General features: G+C 41.2%; 1 protein-coding gene and 1 long non-coding RNA gene across 3 annotated transcripts in view; one reads left to right on the top strand and one right to left on the bottom strand.

Annotated features, from left to right (window-relative positions):
* The window catches only part of adam19a (ADAM metallopeptidase domain 19a), a 104492-nt gene extending 95787 nt beyond the window's left edge, over positions 1-8705 (bottom strand). The window contains exon 1 of one of the 2 annotated variants that reach the window (XM_080299761.1): positions 8177-8705. In XM_080299761.1, the coding sequence (XP_080155887.1) occupies positions 8177-8303 (127 nt within the window). In that variant the 5' untranslated portion in view covers positions 8304-8705. The remainder of the gene's footprint in view (positions 1-8176) is intronic. The other variant, XM_026158285.2, reaches the window with a different exon arrangement.
* On the top strand, positions 8134-19438 carry LOC113016381 (uncharacterized). Its single transcript, XR_003271226.2, has 5 exons — positions 8134-8270; positions 16628-16739; positions 17466-17623; positions 18054-18111; positions 19053-19438. It is a non-coding gene; the product is annotated as an uncharacterized LOC113016381 (long non-coding RNA).
* Positions 19439-20501: the final 1063 nt, after the last annotated feature.

Raw genomic sequence — 20501 nt, 5'->3', positions numbered from 1 at the left:
TGGAGTTTATTTTCGTTGTGCTGACTTTTTACAGTCAGTTACAATAACTCGTACTGCGTACTAGCTAGCATGACGGAGTTTTCATCAGAATTGTTGGAGCGAACTTTATTTTATTCATAAGGTTAGTTAGTAGAGTTGCCAACCGTCCTGTAAAAAGACGGAATCGTCCCGCATTCAGAGAAAATATTACGCGCTTCGTATTGAGGTGAAAAGGAACAGTTTGTCCCGGACTTCAGCTAGAATGGAAAAAGACACAAAGCTGGAGTTATTCTGTCTTTACGCTGCACAGCTGCCTCTTCTTCTCTCATTCTGTCCCCCTCCTCTCCTGTTGCTACTTCAATCATGAAACCGATCAATGATCAGCTGATCGGTTTTTCTGGAGCAAGTTCTGTCTCTCTTGTTTGTTTATCGCCCACTTTGCGCCAGAAAGAGGAAATCACCGGACAACAGCAACAGCAGCACGTTTAAGCTTGATCAGCTGTTGTTAGAATTTATTTAATATTAATTTCTAGGATTAGCTTATGTTTGCTGGAGCCACAGCTGTAAAACTGCTGGTCATGATATCATTTGGTTATCTGGTGAGAGGGAAACATGAAGATGAAACCAGGAGATGTCCTTACTGAATCATCAGAGCTGAACAGGTGATGGAGAAACAGGTTTACCTTTTAGGTGACAGGAATGAGTTGAAGGGAAGTTTCTGAGAGACAAATAACACCAGGATCCTTTTTTACGCTGACAGCTGGTAACTGTGCAGGTGCGGATCTAGCAAAGTTTTGCCAGGGGCCAGGTAGGGAATTAACAGGGAGAGGTGGGCACAAGGAAATACTTTCTTATTCTCATTTAAAATGTCTCGCTTTTATTAAATAATTATCTGAAGCTTACAACCAAAGTTTTTATCTGACGTAAAATGTATAGAAATAATACCACAAGACTGTACATCACTGTCACAACAGCGTTTGTTTTCATTCAAAGGCTTTATGGCTTTAAAGAGAAGGTTTTCAGGAAACACTGTTAAATCATCAAAGACCCCAGTCACCCAGCACATGGACTCTTCACCCTCCTGCCTTCTGGGAGGCGCTACAGGAGCCTCCGGACTAAGACCACCAGGTACCGGAACAGCTTCTTCCCCACAGCTGCCAGACTCCTGAACTCTGCCTCCTGACATCTGACCCACATTAAACACATGGACTGGACACACACACACACACACACACACACACACACAACGGACAACTGTATCGGACACAATAATAACATGGTCTGAACCACCAATCTCAACCACTAGCACTTTATATAGCCTCTGTAGAAATTATCCACATATCTCACTTATCTTAACTGCACTACTGTATAATTCTGTATAAATAATCATTCTGTAAAATACAATAATTTTTAATTCTACAACTGTTTATTACTTGCATAGTTCACATTTATGTATAGCTGTACATCTCATATTCTGTATAGTTTTTCATATTTATATCCTGTTCATAGCCTGTACATAGCTTGTACTCACTACAGCCTGTACATACTTATAGTTATAGCATATTCATAACATACCTTCATACCGTGTACATTATAACATACCATAATAGACCCATTTCTGTAATATACTTACATATCTATATTATTGCTAATATATATTTTAGGGATGTAGGAAAATATCGATACATTAAAATATCGCGATATTTCGTGTAATGATACTGAATCGATATTCAAAATCAGTGTTATCGATTTTTTAATTGAAAAATTACATGCATTTACTGTGTATTTCTTTTGTATGTTGCAATTCAAACTCCGGCCACTTGCTTGCCGTTTTTACCGCCTTTACGTTACGGAAAAATGAGGTCTCGCGATAACTGTAGAAGCGTCTAGTTTGCCAAAAACCAACGAAGTAGAACAGTGGATGAGTGGCCAATTGTGCTAGCTAACTGATGACCGAAGAGGAGAGGATACAGCCGGCCCCAGCAGCTTTCAAAGCTGATGTGTGGACTTATTTTGGATTTATGACAAATAGAGTCAAATATTCGGGTAACACCACAAATTTACGAACACACATGTGTAGACACCATAGCGATGTAGCGTCAAATGCTAATTTTAAAACGAAATGAGGTGATCTCGCTCAACGGACAATTGAAGAAGTTAACTTTTTGAAACTACCAGCAACTTCAACTCGTGCAACAAAAATAACGCAGTCAGTACTTGTTTTTATTTGCAAAGACATGCGCCCTCTGAGTGTTGTGGAGAATAAAGGATTTCGTAATAGGATTAAAACGCTGGAGCCCCGTTACACCGTTCCTTCCCAACAACACATCACGGACATCGCTCTGCCAAAGTTGTACCAAGAAGTCAAAGCGACAGTGCTGGACTCTCTCAGCTCGGCAGAGACAGTTGCTTTGACATGCGATTCTTGGACTTCGAGAGCCACTGAATCGTACGTAACTGTTACAGCTCATCACATAACGGACCAGTGGAACCTTCAGTCTCATGTACTACAAACCCAAGCCATGCATGACAGTCACACAGGTGAACACATTGCAGCGTTACTAACTGACGCTGTGGCTGAATGGGGATTGAACGCAAAGGACCTTGTTGTTGTTGTTACCGATAATGCACCAAACATGGCTCTCACGGCTAGACTTGCAGGCATAACGCACATACAATGTTTTGCACACAGTCTGAATCTCGCCTCACAGAAAGCAATGAAAATACAATCCGTGGTGCGACTTCTCGGGAGGATCCGACGTGTAACAGCCTTTTTTAGGCGCAGCACCACAGCCAGCAATCAGTTGAAGCAGAAACAGAAACAGTGCCTCCTTCAGCTACCAGCTCACAGATTGATCACGGACGTAATTACAAGATGGAACAGCTCCTATGATATGATAGATCGATTTTTAGAACAGCAACCAGCCATCTGTGCGGCTCTGCTTTCTGCAGAAGTTAGGAAGAGTGAAAAAGAAATTTTCACATTAAGTGAGTCTGACATCATATGTGCAGAAGAAGTTGTCAGGGCACTCAAGCCTATGAAGGACGCCACCCTGGTGAGAGAGGGGAGCATGCCAACCCTGTCCATCATTGCTCCTCTTCATGCCAAGCTTGTGATGGGTGCACAAGAAAGTGTTGATGATACACCGACAGTAAGGGACATTAAGACTGCCATAGCAGAAGATCTGGGAAAGAGATATGTAAATGAGAGGGAGACACTATGGATGGCATCAACTGTTGATCCTCGGTTTAAGGACCTGCCCTTCCTGTCTGAAGCAGAGGCCAGTGAGACCTATTCCAGACTGTTGGACACTGTGGTGGCTGTGATAAAGAAGGGGGGAAAAAGGAAGTAAATAAATGAATGAATTTACTTGGAAAAATTCAACTGAATTTATAAGAAAGTGAATAAAGTTTAAAAAAAAGAAGTATATTGATGACATTTGTCATCAGATATTAGAGCAGAACAGGGTGAATCTTGGTTTTAAATTTTGACTTTGTGACATTAATACTATTTTAATTTAATGTTTTTAAGGAGCAAAAGAATAAGGAGTCTGACAAACAAGTGGAGGAAGAGAATACCACAGAGGAGGATTATCACCCACATAACAAAAACAGCTTTGACTCGATCCCTCTGCCACCTCTAAAGAGACAGAGGACCTCATGTGCATTGGTGGACTTGCTTGGAGCTATGTTTGTGACAATACTGCACCAAAATCAGAACATGATGTTGCTGCAGCTGAGATCAAGAGGTATAGAGATGAGACCCCTTTGCCTCTCACAGGAAATCCTCTCAGTTGGTGGAAGGACCATGAACAGGAATACCCTCAACTATCCAAAGTAGCAAGGAGTTTCCTATGCATTCCTGGAACAAGTGTCTCTGCAGAGAGAGTTTTCTCCTCTGCAGGAGACATGGTAAATGCACAGAGAAGTGTCCTGAGAGCTGACCATGTCGACCAGCTTGTATTCCTGCACAAAAATCTGGAAATTGAAAAATAAGCACTGAGAAAACACTATAACATGTAAAATCTCAGATTTGAGAATGCTTGGTATTTTGGTTGAGTCTCATAAGCACTTATTTGAATGAGTAAATTCCCCTTTTCAGCTTTTACTAAAAGTGTTCCATTGTTGGACATTGCAGAGCTGTACTTTATTTTATTAACACTTAATTTTAATAGCACTTTACATTGTTTGTTAATGTTTACTTGGATTCTTCAAGCAGTTTCATTTTTGATTTATATTTGTTTATGTTAAGGTCACATAAAAAGTGCTTTGTTTTCGTTTTTTACAATCATAGTACTTAGTAAGTAAGACCTCAGTGTTACATTGTTTACCTTTTTTCATGTTAAAGAAATAGTTGATATTTCAGTAAAGTAGTTTTTGTTTGTTTATTTAACATGACTTCTCATAAGGCAGATGTTAATTTCTCCATTCATTTTGAACTTAGAGAGAGTGTTTTTGTTTTAGATGGCTCATGTCAAGCATTTAACAGTTTGGACTGTTTACTGTGAGTTTTCCTAATTAAATTCAGTCCTAAACACAAATATCGCCTGGCTTTTAGTATCGCAATATATCGTATCGTCTCCCCTGTATTATGACAGATATTGTATCGCCAGATTCTTGCCAATACACACCCCTAATATATTTGTAATATATCTATATCATGGCTAAAGCACTTCTGGATGGATGCAAACTGCATTTTGTTGCCTTGTACCTGTGACATGTGCAATGACAATAAAGTTCAATTCTATTCTATTCTAAATGTTCAGTTTCTATACCATATGTTAAAACAATGTGTGATTAAAGTGGTGGGTAGGTTCTTTTAAATCCCTTTCATTCTTGCTGTTACCCTTCTCTCACCAATCAACACTGGCACTCGTCTCCACCCACTCAACTCTGCCTGCACTTTCTTTTTCACCTCTCTGTTGCTTTAAATGGTTGACCCAGATATTTGAACATCTAACTTCACTCTCTCCACTCCTTTGGTGTTCACTTTTACAACCATTTCCCTTGCATGCACAAACATAAGTATTCTGTCTTGCTTCTGTTAACATTCATTCCTCTTCTGTCCAGTAAATCTGATCCAGTATGGAAATCTAGTTCTTTATGACCTGCATGTTGTTGTTTTGTTCTTTTTGTTTCTTTATTTGTATTACCTGTAGACATGCTGATAGATGTTAGGATTTTCCTACCGGTTACCGTATTTCCCGGACTACAAAGCGCACCTGAATATTAGCCGCACAAGCTAAAATCAGGGGAAAATCCTGTTTTGTACATACATTAGCCGCACCTGACTAAAAGCCGCAGGTGTTTCAATGTTGACTTATCATATGTAAGAGAATATGCACAAAGGGAATTGTCAGGAAAGAGATGGCTGTTTGGAGACACACCCCTTTTATTAATATTTTGAAAAACAAGTTATGGGTACATATTTGCACATGTAGTACATAACAGTAACCTACAGCACACCAGAAAAATAGATTCGGACTACCTTTTAGGCTCAGGTGCAGTGACACGGCTTTAACAAGAAGAAAAGTCAGTCATTCACCATCTTTCTCTTCTTCCTGCGCTCTAAAACCACCAAAGTCCTCTTCTCCAATGTCGGAAACGAACAGGCTCAGGATGGCTTCGTCATCCACTCTCCGCTTCTCTCCTTCGTTGTCACTTTCAAAACCAAAGAAATCCTCGTTGTCAGTGTCAGAGTCGAACACCCTCAGAAGGGCCGTGGCGGTGTCCTCCTCTCCATCATGCAGCAGTCCAGCCCTTCAAAATCCGTTGGTGATCGTGGATGTTTTCGCACTTTTCCACGCTGTCAGAATCCACCGGTGGAGTTGAGCATAACTTGCTTTTCGCAAGTTTATCGCCGCTCGTCATCCATGCCTCCCGCTGAATGCGTAGCGCTACTTTGAAGTTTGTTTTTCGCGCTACTTCGTACGGCACTACATTGCCTGGCGGACGGACATGTGACTAACATACCACTCTTGAACCCCGATCCTTCCGCCAGGCAACGTAGTGCCGTACAACAGCGGAACAAACAAAACAAATCGTCTTACGATATGACAAAAATCATGGAAAATCCATAGAAAAGCCGCACCTGACTAAAAGCCGCAGGGTTCAAAGCTTGTGCAAAAAGTAGCGGCTTATAGTCCGACAATTACGGTATATGTATTTGCTGGAGTTTCCCTTTCAGAGCCCACAGGGGAGCCAATTAAGATATTTTTAAGTGAGCTTTTAGGGATTTGTTACAGGATTTAAGATTTTTAGTCATAAATCAGCACTTACAGAACAGAAGTGCAGTCATCCAGCTCTGCAACATCACAAATCATTTTCATATAGCTCCTTCCCTTCTTCTCTCAGATCCGTGATATGACAGATATGATATGATATCTCTGTACCTGTGATGTTAACTCTGTGAAAAGTAATTCAAAATTCATGAGAGAATAAGTGAGGGTCTGAGAGGGCACCAGAGTTAGAGAGGAAGTGGGTGACTGTCCTGCAGAACAGAATTCCAAACAGAAGACATATGCAGGGATGAGAGCTGTAAGCAGCACGCAAGAACTGATTAAAGGCACTTAGACCGGTGACTTTACATGTTCTTTAGATTGACACTTTATCACTTATAATCAGTTGCAGGTGAAGAATCTAAACTTGCCACAGTAATGTAAATGCCACATTTACACCACACAAAAAAGAAAGAAAAAACTCAGACATCAAAGACTGAATCACCCGGTTACTTAACGAAATACCACTAACTCAACCACTCCCATACCACTTTACAAACGTGGCAGCTACACTGTATTAATAACTTATCATTCATGATTGTTATCATCATCATTAATAATTTTATTTCAGTTACTATTGTTACTTCTAAAATTAGTAGTAACAGTGGATGCATCATATCATCATCATCATTGATTTATTTACCAATAAATTAGCCGTTTCTTCTCTCATATCATCCTTAATCATACATAAATCCAGTGTGGGAGCCAGCCTGTTGGCTCTGGGCTGCATCAGTCTGCCTATCCTCCAGCGACTCTCTGAGCCTGCCTTTTATGGGCAGCGCACGAAGATGGACCGGCCTCATACTGAACTCACACATGCGAGTTCCCCTAAAGACATTACTGAGTTGTAACAAACTTAACACACTTGTAAAAGAGGTCATGGATAAATTCCCTCGCCGTGTTGGGGAGACGCAGACGATGCCACAGTTAGAATCTGGCCTGCTCACAATAACTCGTTAATGCTGGGCTTACACTGTGCGATTTTTGGCCCATTTGAGCCGATTTTTGAGTCGTGCGATCATCAATCGCTTGGTCGCGAGGGTGTCGTCGCAGCTTCTCACACTGCGCACGCGCAAACACAAATGTCAGCGAAAAAGACGGCGCAGCACGGCAGTGCGGCGTGTGATCTGGACACAAGCGATGGAGGCACAACTTGTAGAACTATGGCAAGCTCACCCGAGCCTTTTCGATGTGGCCTCACAAAATTATCACGACCACAACAACCATGAAAATAGTTGGATCTACACTCCTGCTCAATCACAGCTGCCTGATCAATGTTTTTCATTAGCAATTTAACAAAGTTGATGGTGGTGGTGTGTCTGTGTGAGTGAAAGACAGAGAGAGAGAGCGAGCGACAGAATTTCAGTTATAACCTTCATTTTATGGACGCACAGTTTGAGCACTCAGGTCGCATCAGAGCATCGGGTCGTATAGTGTGAGACCCTGTGCCGTGATCTACGAACTCCTGCGAGTCAATCGTGCAGTTTGAGCAGGAGCTGAATCGCGCGACTGAAAAAAAATCGCACAGTGTCTGCCCAGCATAACGCCTGGAACACATCTGGCCTCTGATTTCCTAAACATGGCGAGTCTTTGGTAGATTTCAGTAGAAGAGCCCCCTCCCCCATTAACATCACAGTAACATCACATCTAACAGATATCGCACTGCTGCTGCAGTCAGTGGCGTACTCTTGAGTACAGGACACCCAGCAAAGGTCTGCAGGTCATGTGTTGGCCGTTAATAACAGCTTTGATAACATCTTTTTTCACTGAAACGTCATCACACAGACCAAAAATACGGTCTTCTGTGTGTCAAAGTGACATGTTTCTTGCTTAAACTAAAGCCTTCTCACAGAGGCAGGCGCTTTTGCGGGTCAACAGCAACTGTTAAGCACAAGAAGTTTCTTCGGCGGTACTCTTACCTCGCTCTCCGTGTCTGGGGGCTCCTTCCACTGCGCCGTTCAGCACCAAGAAACAAAGAAGAGCGAGCACACGTCCACACTGTGCCGGGGATGTGTGAGTATTTTTCTGCCTGTGTTTACTATACATTCCTGTGACCCTCGACACTGCCAGCGTTCTTCAACTGTGCCTCCCTCACAGACTCATCCGAGCGTCAAAATACTCAGGAAAAGAAACCACTTCCGGTCCGAACCACCAAAGTAAAACCGAGCTCCAAACCAAACAGCCACGAATACAGGAAAGAATAAACTGATAAAAGCCAATCATTTTCACCATCCAATAAAATTTGCCCTACAGCCACCAAGTTTGTTCAAGATCAAAATAAAACAAAATAAACACAATCAAAAAACGTTTTTTTACTTCATAATACAAAACATTTAAACATATTTTACCAAATAATTACATTAATTCTAAACATGTACATACATAAAAATATAATTTAATAAAATAAGAATAAGAAAAAAATTCTGGGTTTAATTCTATCCATACCCCAGCTACAGCTGCATGCTGCTTTCATGTTCACTCTCTTTGGTGTTGGTCAAGTTACTTGAAAAAAGTAATCAGTAACTAATTACTGATTGCTTCCCCAAAAAAGTAATCCCGTTACTTTACTGATTACTTATTTTCAAAAGTAATTAATTACTTAGTTACTTAGTTACTATTTAAAAACACGATTTACAACCTGAATAGGTGATAAAGCGATAGATCTTTCAGCCCAATTCTACCTTTTCTACATAATCCATCATACAAAATGTAATCAGATGAAAAGTCTCTTTTTAAAACTTGTTTTATTACTTTTAATCTTTTAACTTTATGCATCAAGCAAACATTTAATTATATGCAACATTCTCTGACTGGAAGAAATTTGTTTAATATTTAAACCTATTTTCTGCACATTCCAGCACATAAAATATATATTTTTTGTGTGTTTACACACAGTCTTTCAAATAGATGCAAGTAAAACACAGCAGAAAATAAATAAAGTCAAAGACTAGCGGTCTTTTTGCTCTATTTTCACCTGTAAAGAGGGAGTAGGGTAGGCGGAGGATTATCCTGGTGCAGGTGTGCCGCAGCGGTCAGTGGAAGAATCCGCGAGTTTCTCTGTGAGTTTCCCATTACGTCTAGCGCACTCGGTGCTTGCTTGGAAGTTTAGGAGGTTTTTTTCGCTGTAAAAAGAAGTTTTCTTCCCACGCACAACGGACACTAATGTTTTTGTCACTTTTTATGGAATCAAACTCAAAGTAAGGTCAGTACTTCCACGCTTTAAACGCTGCACGCTCATACTCTCTCCCGCACTCGATATGTGATCCATTGTTGATCTGCACACAGCTGTTGTCACAAACGTCGCACTTGCTATTGTCACTGTCATGAGACATTCTCGCAAAAAAATCACGGTTTTAGTAACGCAGTAACGCAGCGTTCCTACGGGAAAGTAACGGTAATCTAATTACCGTTTTTGCAATAGTAATCCCTTACTTTACTCGTTACTTGAAAAAAGTAATCGGATTACAGTAATGCGTTACTTGTAACGCGTTACTGTAATCCGATTACTTTTTTCCATCTCTGGTCCTGAATATGTCAAGATTTCGTCACCTCCTCTGGAAAATGTCTTTTCTGCAACGCCGTCACTCCAGTGTATTTTTGTCCTGCCGGGAAGAGAGTGGACACTGAGATGTAACACAAATGACTCGTTTTTTGCAGGTCCTCTGCTTTGTTGGGAGGACATTACCACATGTTACACTGAAAGTGCAAACAGTGTTTTAACTGTCAACTTTCTGTCACAGTAAATTTTATCACGTGCAATAAAACATTGACATTGTCAAAGTCAAAGGAAACTTTATTGTCATCCCACAGTACAGTATATAGAGAGACAAGATGACGAGGCTCCAGTGCAAAAGAACAACAACAAATACAGTAAGAGCAAGAACAAGAATAGAATTGTATACACTTTGAGGTAAAGGGTAAATGACATTTTAAAATTTACAATCATGATTTAAAGTGGCTTTGACGTGTTTCAGATGGCCAACATAGCAGCTTTACAGTTTACAATGTGAGTGAAAGTGACCTTGAGTGAGATAAAGTAAAGTGACCAGCATGAGCAGGATTGCTGAGAGTGGGATTGTCTATAGAGCAGCATGTGATGTGGATGGTAGAAGCCAGCATCACAGTCCCTGGTGTAATATGGATGGCCTCAGACAGCAGCAAAGGCCCTGGTGTAATGTGGATGGCCTCAGCCAACAGCACAGGCCCTGGTGTGGTGAAGATGGCCTCACAGGGAGCACTGGCCCTGGTGTAATGTGGATGGCATCAGCAAGTAGCACAGGCATTTGTGTATTGTGGATGGGATCAGCCAGCAACACAGGCCCTGGTGAAATGTAGATGGCCTCAGCTGGCAACATGCACCCTGGTGAAATGTAGTTGGTCTCAGCCAGTAGCACAGGCCCTGTTGTAATGTGGATGGCCTCATCTAACAACACTGGCCCTGGCGAAATATGGATGGTATTGGTCAGCAACACACACCCTGGTGTAATGTGGATGGCATCAACAAGCAGCAGAGGCCCTGGTGTGGTGAATATGGCCTCACAGGAAGCACTGTCACTGGTGTAATGTGGATGGTAGAAGCCGGCATCACAGTCCCTGGTGTAATGTGGATGGCCTCAGCCAACAGCACAGGCCCTGGTGTGGTGAATATGGCCTCACAGGGACCACTTGCCCTGGTGTAATGTGGATTGCATCAGCCAGTAGCACAGGCCTTTGTATATTGTGGATGGGATCAGCCACCAACACAGGCCCTGGTGAAATGTAAATGTCCTCAGCCAGTAGCACAGGCCCTGTTGTAATGTGGATGGCATCATCTAACACCACTGGCCCTGGTGAAATGTGCATGATATCGGTCAGCACCACAGGCCCAGGTGTAATGTGGATGGCATCAACGAGCACCAGAGGCCCTGGTGGGGTGAAGATGGCCTCACAGGGAGCACTGGCCGTGGTGAAATGTGGATGGCATTAGGGCTGCTCAATTAATCGAATTTTAATCACGATTGCGATCTGGGCTTTTAACGATCATTAAAAGTGACTGAGCCGATTATTAGCCCCTCCCTCGTGCTTTACTCTCGCGCTGCTCCGTGTGGCAAATCGAGCGCACCTCTCGTTTCGAACATGCGTCACAACAATTAAGAGGACCCGAGGGAAGCTCGGAAAGCTAAGCAGAAGTTACAGTGGGGCAAAAAAGTATTTAGTCAGCCACCGATTGTGCAAGTTCCCCCACCTAAAATGATGACAGAGGTCAGTAATTTGCACCAGAGGTACACTTCAACTGTGAGAGACAGAATGTGAAAAAGAAAATCCATGAATCCACATGGTAGGATTTGTAAAGAATTTATTCGTAAATCAGGGTGGAAAATAAGTATTTGGTCAATAACAAAAGTACAACTAAATACTTTGTAACATAACCTTTGTTGGCAATAACAGAGGTCAAACGTTTACTATAGGTCTTTACCAGGTTTGCACACACAGTAGCTGGTATTTTGGCCCATTCCTCCATGCAGATCTTCTCGAGAGCAGTGATGTTTTGGGGCTGTCGCCGAGCAACACGGACTTTCAACTCCCGCCACAGATTTTCTATGGGGTTGAGGTCTGGAGACTGGTTAGGCCACTCCAGGACTTTCAAATGCTTCTTACGGAGCCACTCCTTTGTTGCCCGGGCGGTGTGTTTTGGATCATTGTCATGTTGGAAGACCCAGCCTCGTTTCATCTTCAAAGTTCTCACTGATGGAAGGAGGTTTTGGCTCAAAATCTCACGATACATGGCCCCATCCATTCTGTCCTTAACACGGATCAGTCATCCTGTCCCCTTGGCAGAAAAACAGCCCCATGATGTTTCCACCCCCATGCTTCACAGTAGGTATGGTGTTCTTGGGATGCAACTCTGTATTCTTCTTCCTCCAAACACGACGAGTTGGGTTTATACCAAAAAGTTCTACTTTGGTTTCATCTGACCACATGACATTCTCCCAATCCTCTGCTGTATCATCCATGTGCTCTCTGGCAAACTTCAGATGGGCCTGGACATGCACTGGCTTCAGCAGCGGAACACGTCTGGCACTGCGGGATTTGATTCCCTGCCGTTGTAGTGTGTTACTGATGGTGACCTTTGTTACTTTGGTCCCAGCTCTCTGCAGGTCATTCACCAGGTCCCCCCGTGTGGTTCTGGGATCTTTGCTCACCGTTCTCATGATCATTTTGACCCCACGGGATGAGATCTTGCGTGGAGCCCCAGATCGAGGGAGATTATCAGTGGTCTTGTATGTCTTCCATTTTCTGATGATTGCTCCCACAGTTGATTTTTTCACACCAAGCTGCTTGCCTATTGTAGATTCACTCTTCCCAGTCTGGTGCAGGTCTACAATACTTTTCCTGGTGTCCTTCGAAAGCTCTTTGGTCTTGGCCATGGCGGAGTTTGGAGTCTGACTGTTTGAGGCTGTGGACAGGTGTCTTTTATACAGATGATGAGTTCAAACAGGTGCCATTCATACAGGTAACGAGTGGGGGACAGAAAAGCTTCTTACAGAAGACGTTACAGGTCTGTGAGAGCCAGAGATTTTCCTTGTTTGAGGTGACCAAATACTTATTTTCCACCCTGATTTACGAATAAATTCTTTACAAATCCTACCATGTGAATTCATGGATTTTTTTTTCACATTCTGTCTCTCACAGTTGAAGTGTACCTCTGGTGCAAATTACTGACCTCTGTCATCATTTTAAGTGGGGGAACTTGCACAATCGGTGGCTGACTAAATACTTTTTTGCCCCACTGTATTTGGAGAGGAGAGTGACTGCCGTTGGTTGAAAAGAGGGGTAAAAAAAACTTCAGTGGTGTGGAAACATTATGGGTTCGCGGAGTCAGACGTGGATCAAGTAGACACAGTGTGTAAACTTTGCTACGGTGTCGTAGCTGTACCACATAGCAGCACTGCAAAGTTCACTAAACATAGATGTTTACATTTTTCATTTATTTCTTATATTGCAAACATTTGCACTGTTATCAGTATTTGCACACTATTTTATATTATTTTTTAAAGTCATTATTCAATACATTTTATTGTTAACCCTTTAAAGCCAGTCAGAGCAGCACCCTCCATTTTGTGTAACTATTTTTAAATCCCTGTAGAACCTGAACCGTGTAAGCTGGCGCAATAATTTTTTTTTTGCATATGAAACCGGAGGAGTTGTACTTACATTTTATGCCATCAGCTTGTCCTCGGTCACGGTTTCCTTCCACATAAAGCTTTGCAAAAATTGCATAAAAAGCACTTGCAGGAACAAAAACATAATATTCCAGAAACTTTGCCGATCCGATCAGCTGTTCGTAACACTTCCCACAGTGAAACAGACGTCAGCGTGAACGATCGCATGTCCACCATTTCCTGCCAGAAACCGGAAGTGACGTCATCTTCGCGGAAAATGTAGTTTTTTACTTGTAGGCCTTAAAAGCCTATACTGGTGTTTTTATAAGTCATGTTTGACTTTTCTGAATAGTTTCTGTGATGCTTAGAACTCATATTGCACTGCTGGAAATAGTTTATTTTGATGCACATGCTGTTTTCTTTGCTAATTTGAATCATGGGATTGTTTTTTTGTTTTTCCTGCAGTATATAAAAATTGCTTTATCTTCAAAACAAAACTATGAAGACACTCAAAATAAATCTCCTGTTGTTGTAAACTATTTTTTGTATTTAAAGTTTTGAGGGATAAACCTCTTAAATTTCTCCAAGTAGAAATATATGTAAAAAACAAAAACAAAAATGATTTTCAATTTTTTTGTAGTTTATTGCACTTTTTTGCAATTAATGTAGTTACTATGGACTTAATGCATACATATTATTAAAATATGGGCTATAATAGTTGTATTGATGTATAGCAACTTGAAATGCTCCCAATGGCACTATAACATGTAAAAAAAATAATATAAGCTCTGGCGGACTTGGTTCTATAGTAGGTCTTAAAGGGTTCAATAAATATCGTCAAATAATCGAGATCTCAATTTCAGTGAAAATAATCGTGATTATCATTTTTGCCATAATTGAGCAGCCCTAGCTGGCATCAGCAACTAGCAGAGGCCCTTGTTCATTGTGGATGCCAACAGCCAGCAACATACTCCCTTGTGTATTGTCGATGGCAACAGCCAGCAACACAGGCCCAGGTGAAATTTAGCTGGCCTCAGCCAGTAACACAAGACCTGGTGTAATGTGGATGGCCTCAGACAGTAGCACAAGCCCCGGTGAATTGTAGATGGCCTCAGCCAGCAACATACTCCCTGGTGAAATGTACATGGTATCAGCCAGGAGCACAGGCCCTGGAGTGGTGAATATGGCCTCACAGGGAGCAGTGGCAATGATGCAATGTGGATTGCCTCAGCCAACAACACCGGCCCTGGTGAAATGTACATGATATCGACCAGCACCACAGGCCCTAATGTGGATGGCATCAACAAGCAGGCCCTGGTGGGGTGAAGATGGCCTCACAGGAAGCACTGTCCCTGGTGTAATGTGGATTGTAGAAGCTGGCATCACAGTCCCCTGTTGTCCTGTTGTCCCCGGTTTTGCAGCTGTTTGAGCTAAGATTTTCAAGTTATTCACATAATGAAAACCTATACTTTGTTTCGGGCGAGTTCCCCATTCAAATGCATGTATTAGTGAGAAACGCACTGTCTTGACGAAATAAAGCATTTTTGTACAACTTCATATAAATAGCTGTAACTTTTGATAGAAGACTCAGACACACATATTTATGGCTTTATCCAACACGTTCTCACTCCCAACTCGTCAAACGTGTGACGCATGGTCAGGCTCCCTCTGCTTCACTTATCGACGCACAGGGTACCCCCCTCGCGACGAGAATTGATGTGCAGGGTCCTCTCATTGAATACTATAGAGCTCCCTAAACGTTGCTTATTGACGACAAGAGATTGCCGTGGTAGAGCCTGTTGTCTGTATATTTATATATTTCCGAAATCACATTGTAGTGACGTATACTGAACACAATAAATTATATAATGTAAACAACTACCTGAAAAACAGGTAGAACGATACTTTTGTATCGTTTATTGCATTTATGGAGGGAGTGATGTATGCTGGGTAATGGCACAGCTAGCGACTGGGTGACTTTATTCACCCGCTTCGGCTGTTATCAGTCCATACAATGGGCGTTATTAGCACAAATCAGTCCCATAGATATGGGCCATCTCCTGCTAGATTGTTCAGAAGGTTGTTATCATCCATCCAGATGGAGGATCACTAACAGGAGCGTGGAAGACTCCAGAATCCACTCTGGCTGGAATCCGGTGGATATGCAGTGTGTACAGGTAAGACCATTTAAATGGACAGCATTTAAAAGTCAGCGAGTGTCAATAATGTTAATGTGCTTATGTTAGTAATACACCGAGTGCTAATATAACAGCTTTAAGATGCATTTGTAGATATTATTACGTGTTTTACCGTCTTTATGGTGCTAGCTTAAAGTTACGGTGTAAACGTTAGCTTATATTGGAGTAAAGCTGTTACTGTTTAAACGATGCTAGCACAGAAATATTAGCTTCTGTCATGACTGATGAAGTTACTAGTTAATAAAGTTTCCAGTAAAGTGTTTAATCGCAGCCACAGATTGACAGCAAATATCTCGATTAGCTTCAGTGCATCTATAATAAATATGTGCAAGTTTCAGTGCTTCGTTTAAACTGTATGATACTTATACTGACCCAGGGTCAGTGTAAAATACAATCCTAGCTGTGTGAACAAAGCCTGGCTCCTTTAATCCTGCATGACAAACCTCAGGATGCAGGTTATTATTACTCTTTCCTGCTGGCACACCTGTCACACCTGAGAGTCAGCTAGAAACTTACAGTGACGTGGACATCATGCAAAGACTGCCAGACTCTGTAATTCTGCAAATGATCAGTGACTCAGGTTAACACTAAACTTTAAACGGCACCTCTGTGTGCTGAACATCTAGGATTGAGTCAGGCTGCATTGACTGTGGGACTTTAATGTGTTAAAAGCAGGTTGAAAACGGCTCAGAAACATTTGAAGATTAAAATTTAGCATTATGGCTGCTGGTAGTTTGTAAAGCCTCTACTCAGCTGTATTTTTGTTACTAATTTATGTTTGTTGTTGTTTAACACAGATTTCAGAAGAGCAAATATGCTTAATAGTTTTACTAGATTTCATTTGTCAGTGTGGGACTGTTGAGTCACCTGAAGAACTCATTTCATTCATTCTCCACATGATGTTCATTTACAGAAATGTTTCACAGGAACTGATTTCTCCCAAAGGGTGAACTAGTGTGTTTCCATAGATTATCTCTGTATGAATGTACTTTTCAATGAAGGCAAGTGTTTGTCCTTTTTTGTTCCTCAGTTACAGTACGTGATATCAAGGGCAGGCGGTCAACACTGAGGGAAGACAAGAAGCAGACGTACTTCCAAGAGGGAGCTGCAGTGAGGACAGAGCCAGGTCACTGAGGTCAGAGGTCAGAATCTGAAACAGCTCAGGTTTATATTTTAGGTGTTATAAAAAAATCAAAATGTATTTATAAAGAAACCTTTAAATAATAGTCATAATTATGATTATTATAAGAAATATCAAACATTTAAGTGGATTTTCTGTTACACATATTGTGTTAGCCCTGCAATAAACTGGCAGCCTGTCTCTGTCCTGTATCAGCTGGGATAGGCTTCATCCTCCCGCAATCCTGAATTGGATACATTGTATTCCAATTATGTAATCTGATCATTTACAAACTCAAGGTATCTAATCAAAATGTAAGTAATAATTATAAAATGGGAAAGCAGAAATAAGTGTGACATGAATGTAAATGTGTGAGCTGACATAGAGGACAGCTACATGCAGTCTGAAAAACCTTTGTTGTCAAGTTTGCAGGTATATCAGCACGAGACATTCTTACATAGAAGAGACGTTAAAGTCTCTAACTCAGTGAAGCATTATTGGTCCCGTCTGTTTGGATAAATATAGTAAGTTGATGTACGTCCATTTATTGACACATTTTCTTAAGTGCTTATCCAGTTCAGGATCACAGTGGAGCTGCAGCTGGATATGTTCAGTAAATAAACCTTACAAAAGTTAACAATAAACCTGCATCCCTGTATGTTGTTGTCCACAGGATGAGAAAATCAAACTGGGAGACAGTGGAACATGTTAATAAATGTTTGTGTGTTTATGCCTGTGTCTTTCACAGGAGGCGCTGGAAGGTTTCCCTAATAGCTCCTGTTGAATCAAAGCAGAACCATAAAGGTTGCTGGATTGCATGATGGCCTTACCCCTGAGCAGTCATCCTGTTAAAGGAGGAACCAGTTAGAAGCTGTTTTCAAAGTAGCTGAGCAGATTTCATCTCAAGTAAGCAATTAACTGTTTGTTCATCTGTTCTGCCACTTAAAGAGCATTTAAGTACGTCTTTTGAGTGTCCAGTTGAATTAATTCTACTGGCTCTCATGGTCATTTGTTATTATAGACATATTTTTCATCTTCATCCAGCTATTTAGTAAATTCTATCTATTTAGTAATATCCGTCAGCTATAAAATGTAATATAAATATAAAAATATCTAAATATCTACTGTCCTTTATGTTTTAATGATGTAAGTCTGTTATCGTGTTACATTAGCATTCCTCACATATCAATGAGATGCTGTACAGTACAATCCTACTGACACAGCAGAGGGATAACGACGGCTATTCAACATCATCGTTACACGACACATTTTGAGCTGCATGACGCAGACAAAGTGACTAAATCATATTTTTTGTGGTTTATTGTCTTCAAACCAGCAGACAAAGCTGATGGCAGAAGATGTCGGAGAAGAACTTCAGGCCGTGGACTGAAAAGGTATTTTTTTCTTGTTATCAAAGACATTTGGAGTGACGGCTTCTACAACTGGTTGTGCTAAAGTAAAGCTTACAGTCTAAGAAATCACAGTGTTGATATTCAGCACAAAGAGAAAAGCTCACTTGTTTGAATTTATTTACAATCATAGTTTTATAAATTCTGACTGTAAACATCTTTTACAGCTTTGATATTGTTTGACACTCGATATCAGGTTTAATTTAAAGGTTTCTGTGTCCCAATGAGCCATTTACAATGACCAGTGTTTCACTTTAACTGTAACACATTCATTATTTAGATTCAACATTTCTAAGAGAAATAACTGAATGTAAAAAACGGCAGCCCTCAGGCCAGGTTTAATTGATAGAGATATATGCATGCATTATGAAATTTATGTATCCCAGATAATTGTTATTCATCTAGTCATGGCAGACCCACCTCTTCCTCCCTAGTTAACTGCAACCCAAAAGAACTAGTGGGGCTATTTACACACTCACAACCAGTGTGGGGTAAAAAGAGCCACCAAAAAGCTGTCAGCCACAGATGTGCTAGAAGAGTTAGAAGCTCTACTTATGGAGAAACTTTCTAAGTCTAACAGGGGACAGGTACTCCTGCCCAAATAACATGATATAACCCCACATACAGCCCAGCCATAAAATGAACCAAGTCATTTAGTTAAAGACAGCATGGGACCAAATGCCTGCACCAACCTGGCATTTCTTCCTCCTGAATTAAATGAATGAATGGATGATAGTTAAATGACTACAAACCTAAAGCCACTAGTTCCCACACTGGAGCTCCCTGACACTGTGTGTTAACCGTATTTAGCTTGTATCAACAGTTGTAACAGGCTAAGCCACTTGAGACACTGCATTGAATTTGTTCCTGTCTTAATGATTTCAGCTGACTGGTTTCAGCTCAGATGTTCTGTTTTTTCCTTTCAGTAGATCAAATCAGCTCATGCTCCTTCTGCTTCCAATTTAATGGCAAGAAGAAGAAGAATAAGAATGCTTCAGCGAAGTGGCGTTCATGGTCTCAGTGAACAGTCACACACTGCATGTATTTTTAAAAGCAACATGTCTGTTCACCACAACAATGGAGATCTGTAATATTAGTGCAGCTACGGTTTGTTCTTGAACATCAGTTCTGTTTTCTACTTTGATCACTTACAAATGAAACTAATGACAAACATGAACAGCTGTGCTTATTTCTGAGACATGAGTTTTTGAATGTGTTCATATTTACACAGTGTGCATCTGTATGCTGAAACTGTGATGGTGAACCTGAGGTGATGGTCAACAGAAGGCAAATATATATCAATATAAAACAATATTGAAGTAATGTCTTTACTCCCCCCCCCCCCCCCCCCCCCACATCCCCATTCCTCGGTAGATCCAAAAATATCTTCCAGATGTTGTAAAATTCAGAAGCCTTCTTTCTAACAATATAGGTCAGTTTATCAAGAGCTAAACTCGATGTTAAGTTATTTAACCAGTGGTTAAAAGAGGGGCAACCAACATTCTTCCAGCATAAGGCAATACAGCGTTTGGCCTGTAGCAAACAAAGATCGACCAGAGTGCAGTCATCTGGATACAAGCCTAAAATGCATAACTTAGGGCAAAGCGGTACAGGAGAAGGTGTGATCTGAGAGATATATTTTAACACAGAGCTCCAAAATTTTTGGATCTCTTCACATTTCCACAGGCAGTGGTATAGTGTACCCTGATGTCTATTACACTTATAGCATAGATCAATTATCCATCCATCCATTCACTTCCGCTTATCCTTTTCAGGGTCGCGGGGGGGGGTGCTGGAGACTATCCCAGCTGTCATAGGGCGAGAGGCGGGGTACACCCTGGACAGGTCGCCAGTCTGTCGCAGGGCTAACACACAGGGACAGACAACCATTCGCACTCACATATTTACAGCTAGTGGCAATTTGGATTATCCAATTAACCTATCCCCACAAGCTGCATATGTCTTTGGACGGTGGGAGGAAGCCGGAGTACCCGGAGAGAACCCACACAAAACATGTAAACTCCACACAGAAAGACCCCAGCCTGATTTTGGAATTGAACTCAGGACCTTCTTGCTGTGCGGCAACAGTGCTAACCACCGTGCCACCGTGCAGATCAATTATATTAGGATCAAATTAATTTCATTGTACAGGGGATATGTATGTTCGCATTATCCAATTAAATTGTATCATCCCCAAATGAGTGTTAATGGTTTGAGTGTGTGTTTTTGAACATATTTTACCCCATTCAGTATATGAAATATCTTCTTGTAAGTCACTAATCCACTCCCGTCTTTTACTATCAGAGTTGTCCTTATGGTTTTCAACTAACATGCTATAAAACTGGGACACCAGTCTTTTACTAAAACAGTTTTTT

Source organism: Astatotilapia calliptera, chromosome 3, assembly GCF_964374335.1.
Source record: "Astatotilapia calliptera chromosome 3, fAstCal68.1, whole genome shotgun sequence".
Lineage (NCBI taxonomy): Eukaryota > Metazoa > Chordata > Actinopteri > Cichliformes > Cichlidae > Astatotilapia > Astatotilapia calliptera.
Note: the sequence above shows the minus strand (reverse complement) of the source record. Positions and strands in the feature narration are given on the sequence as shown.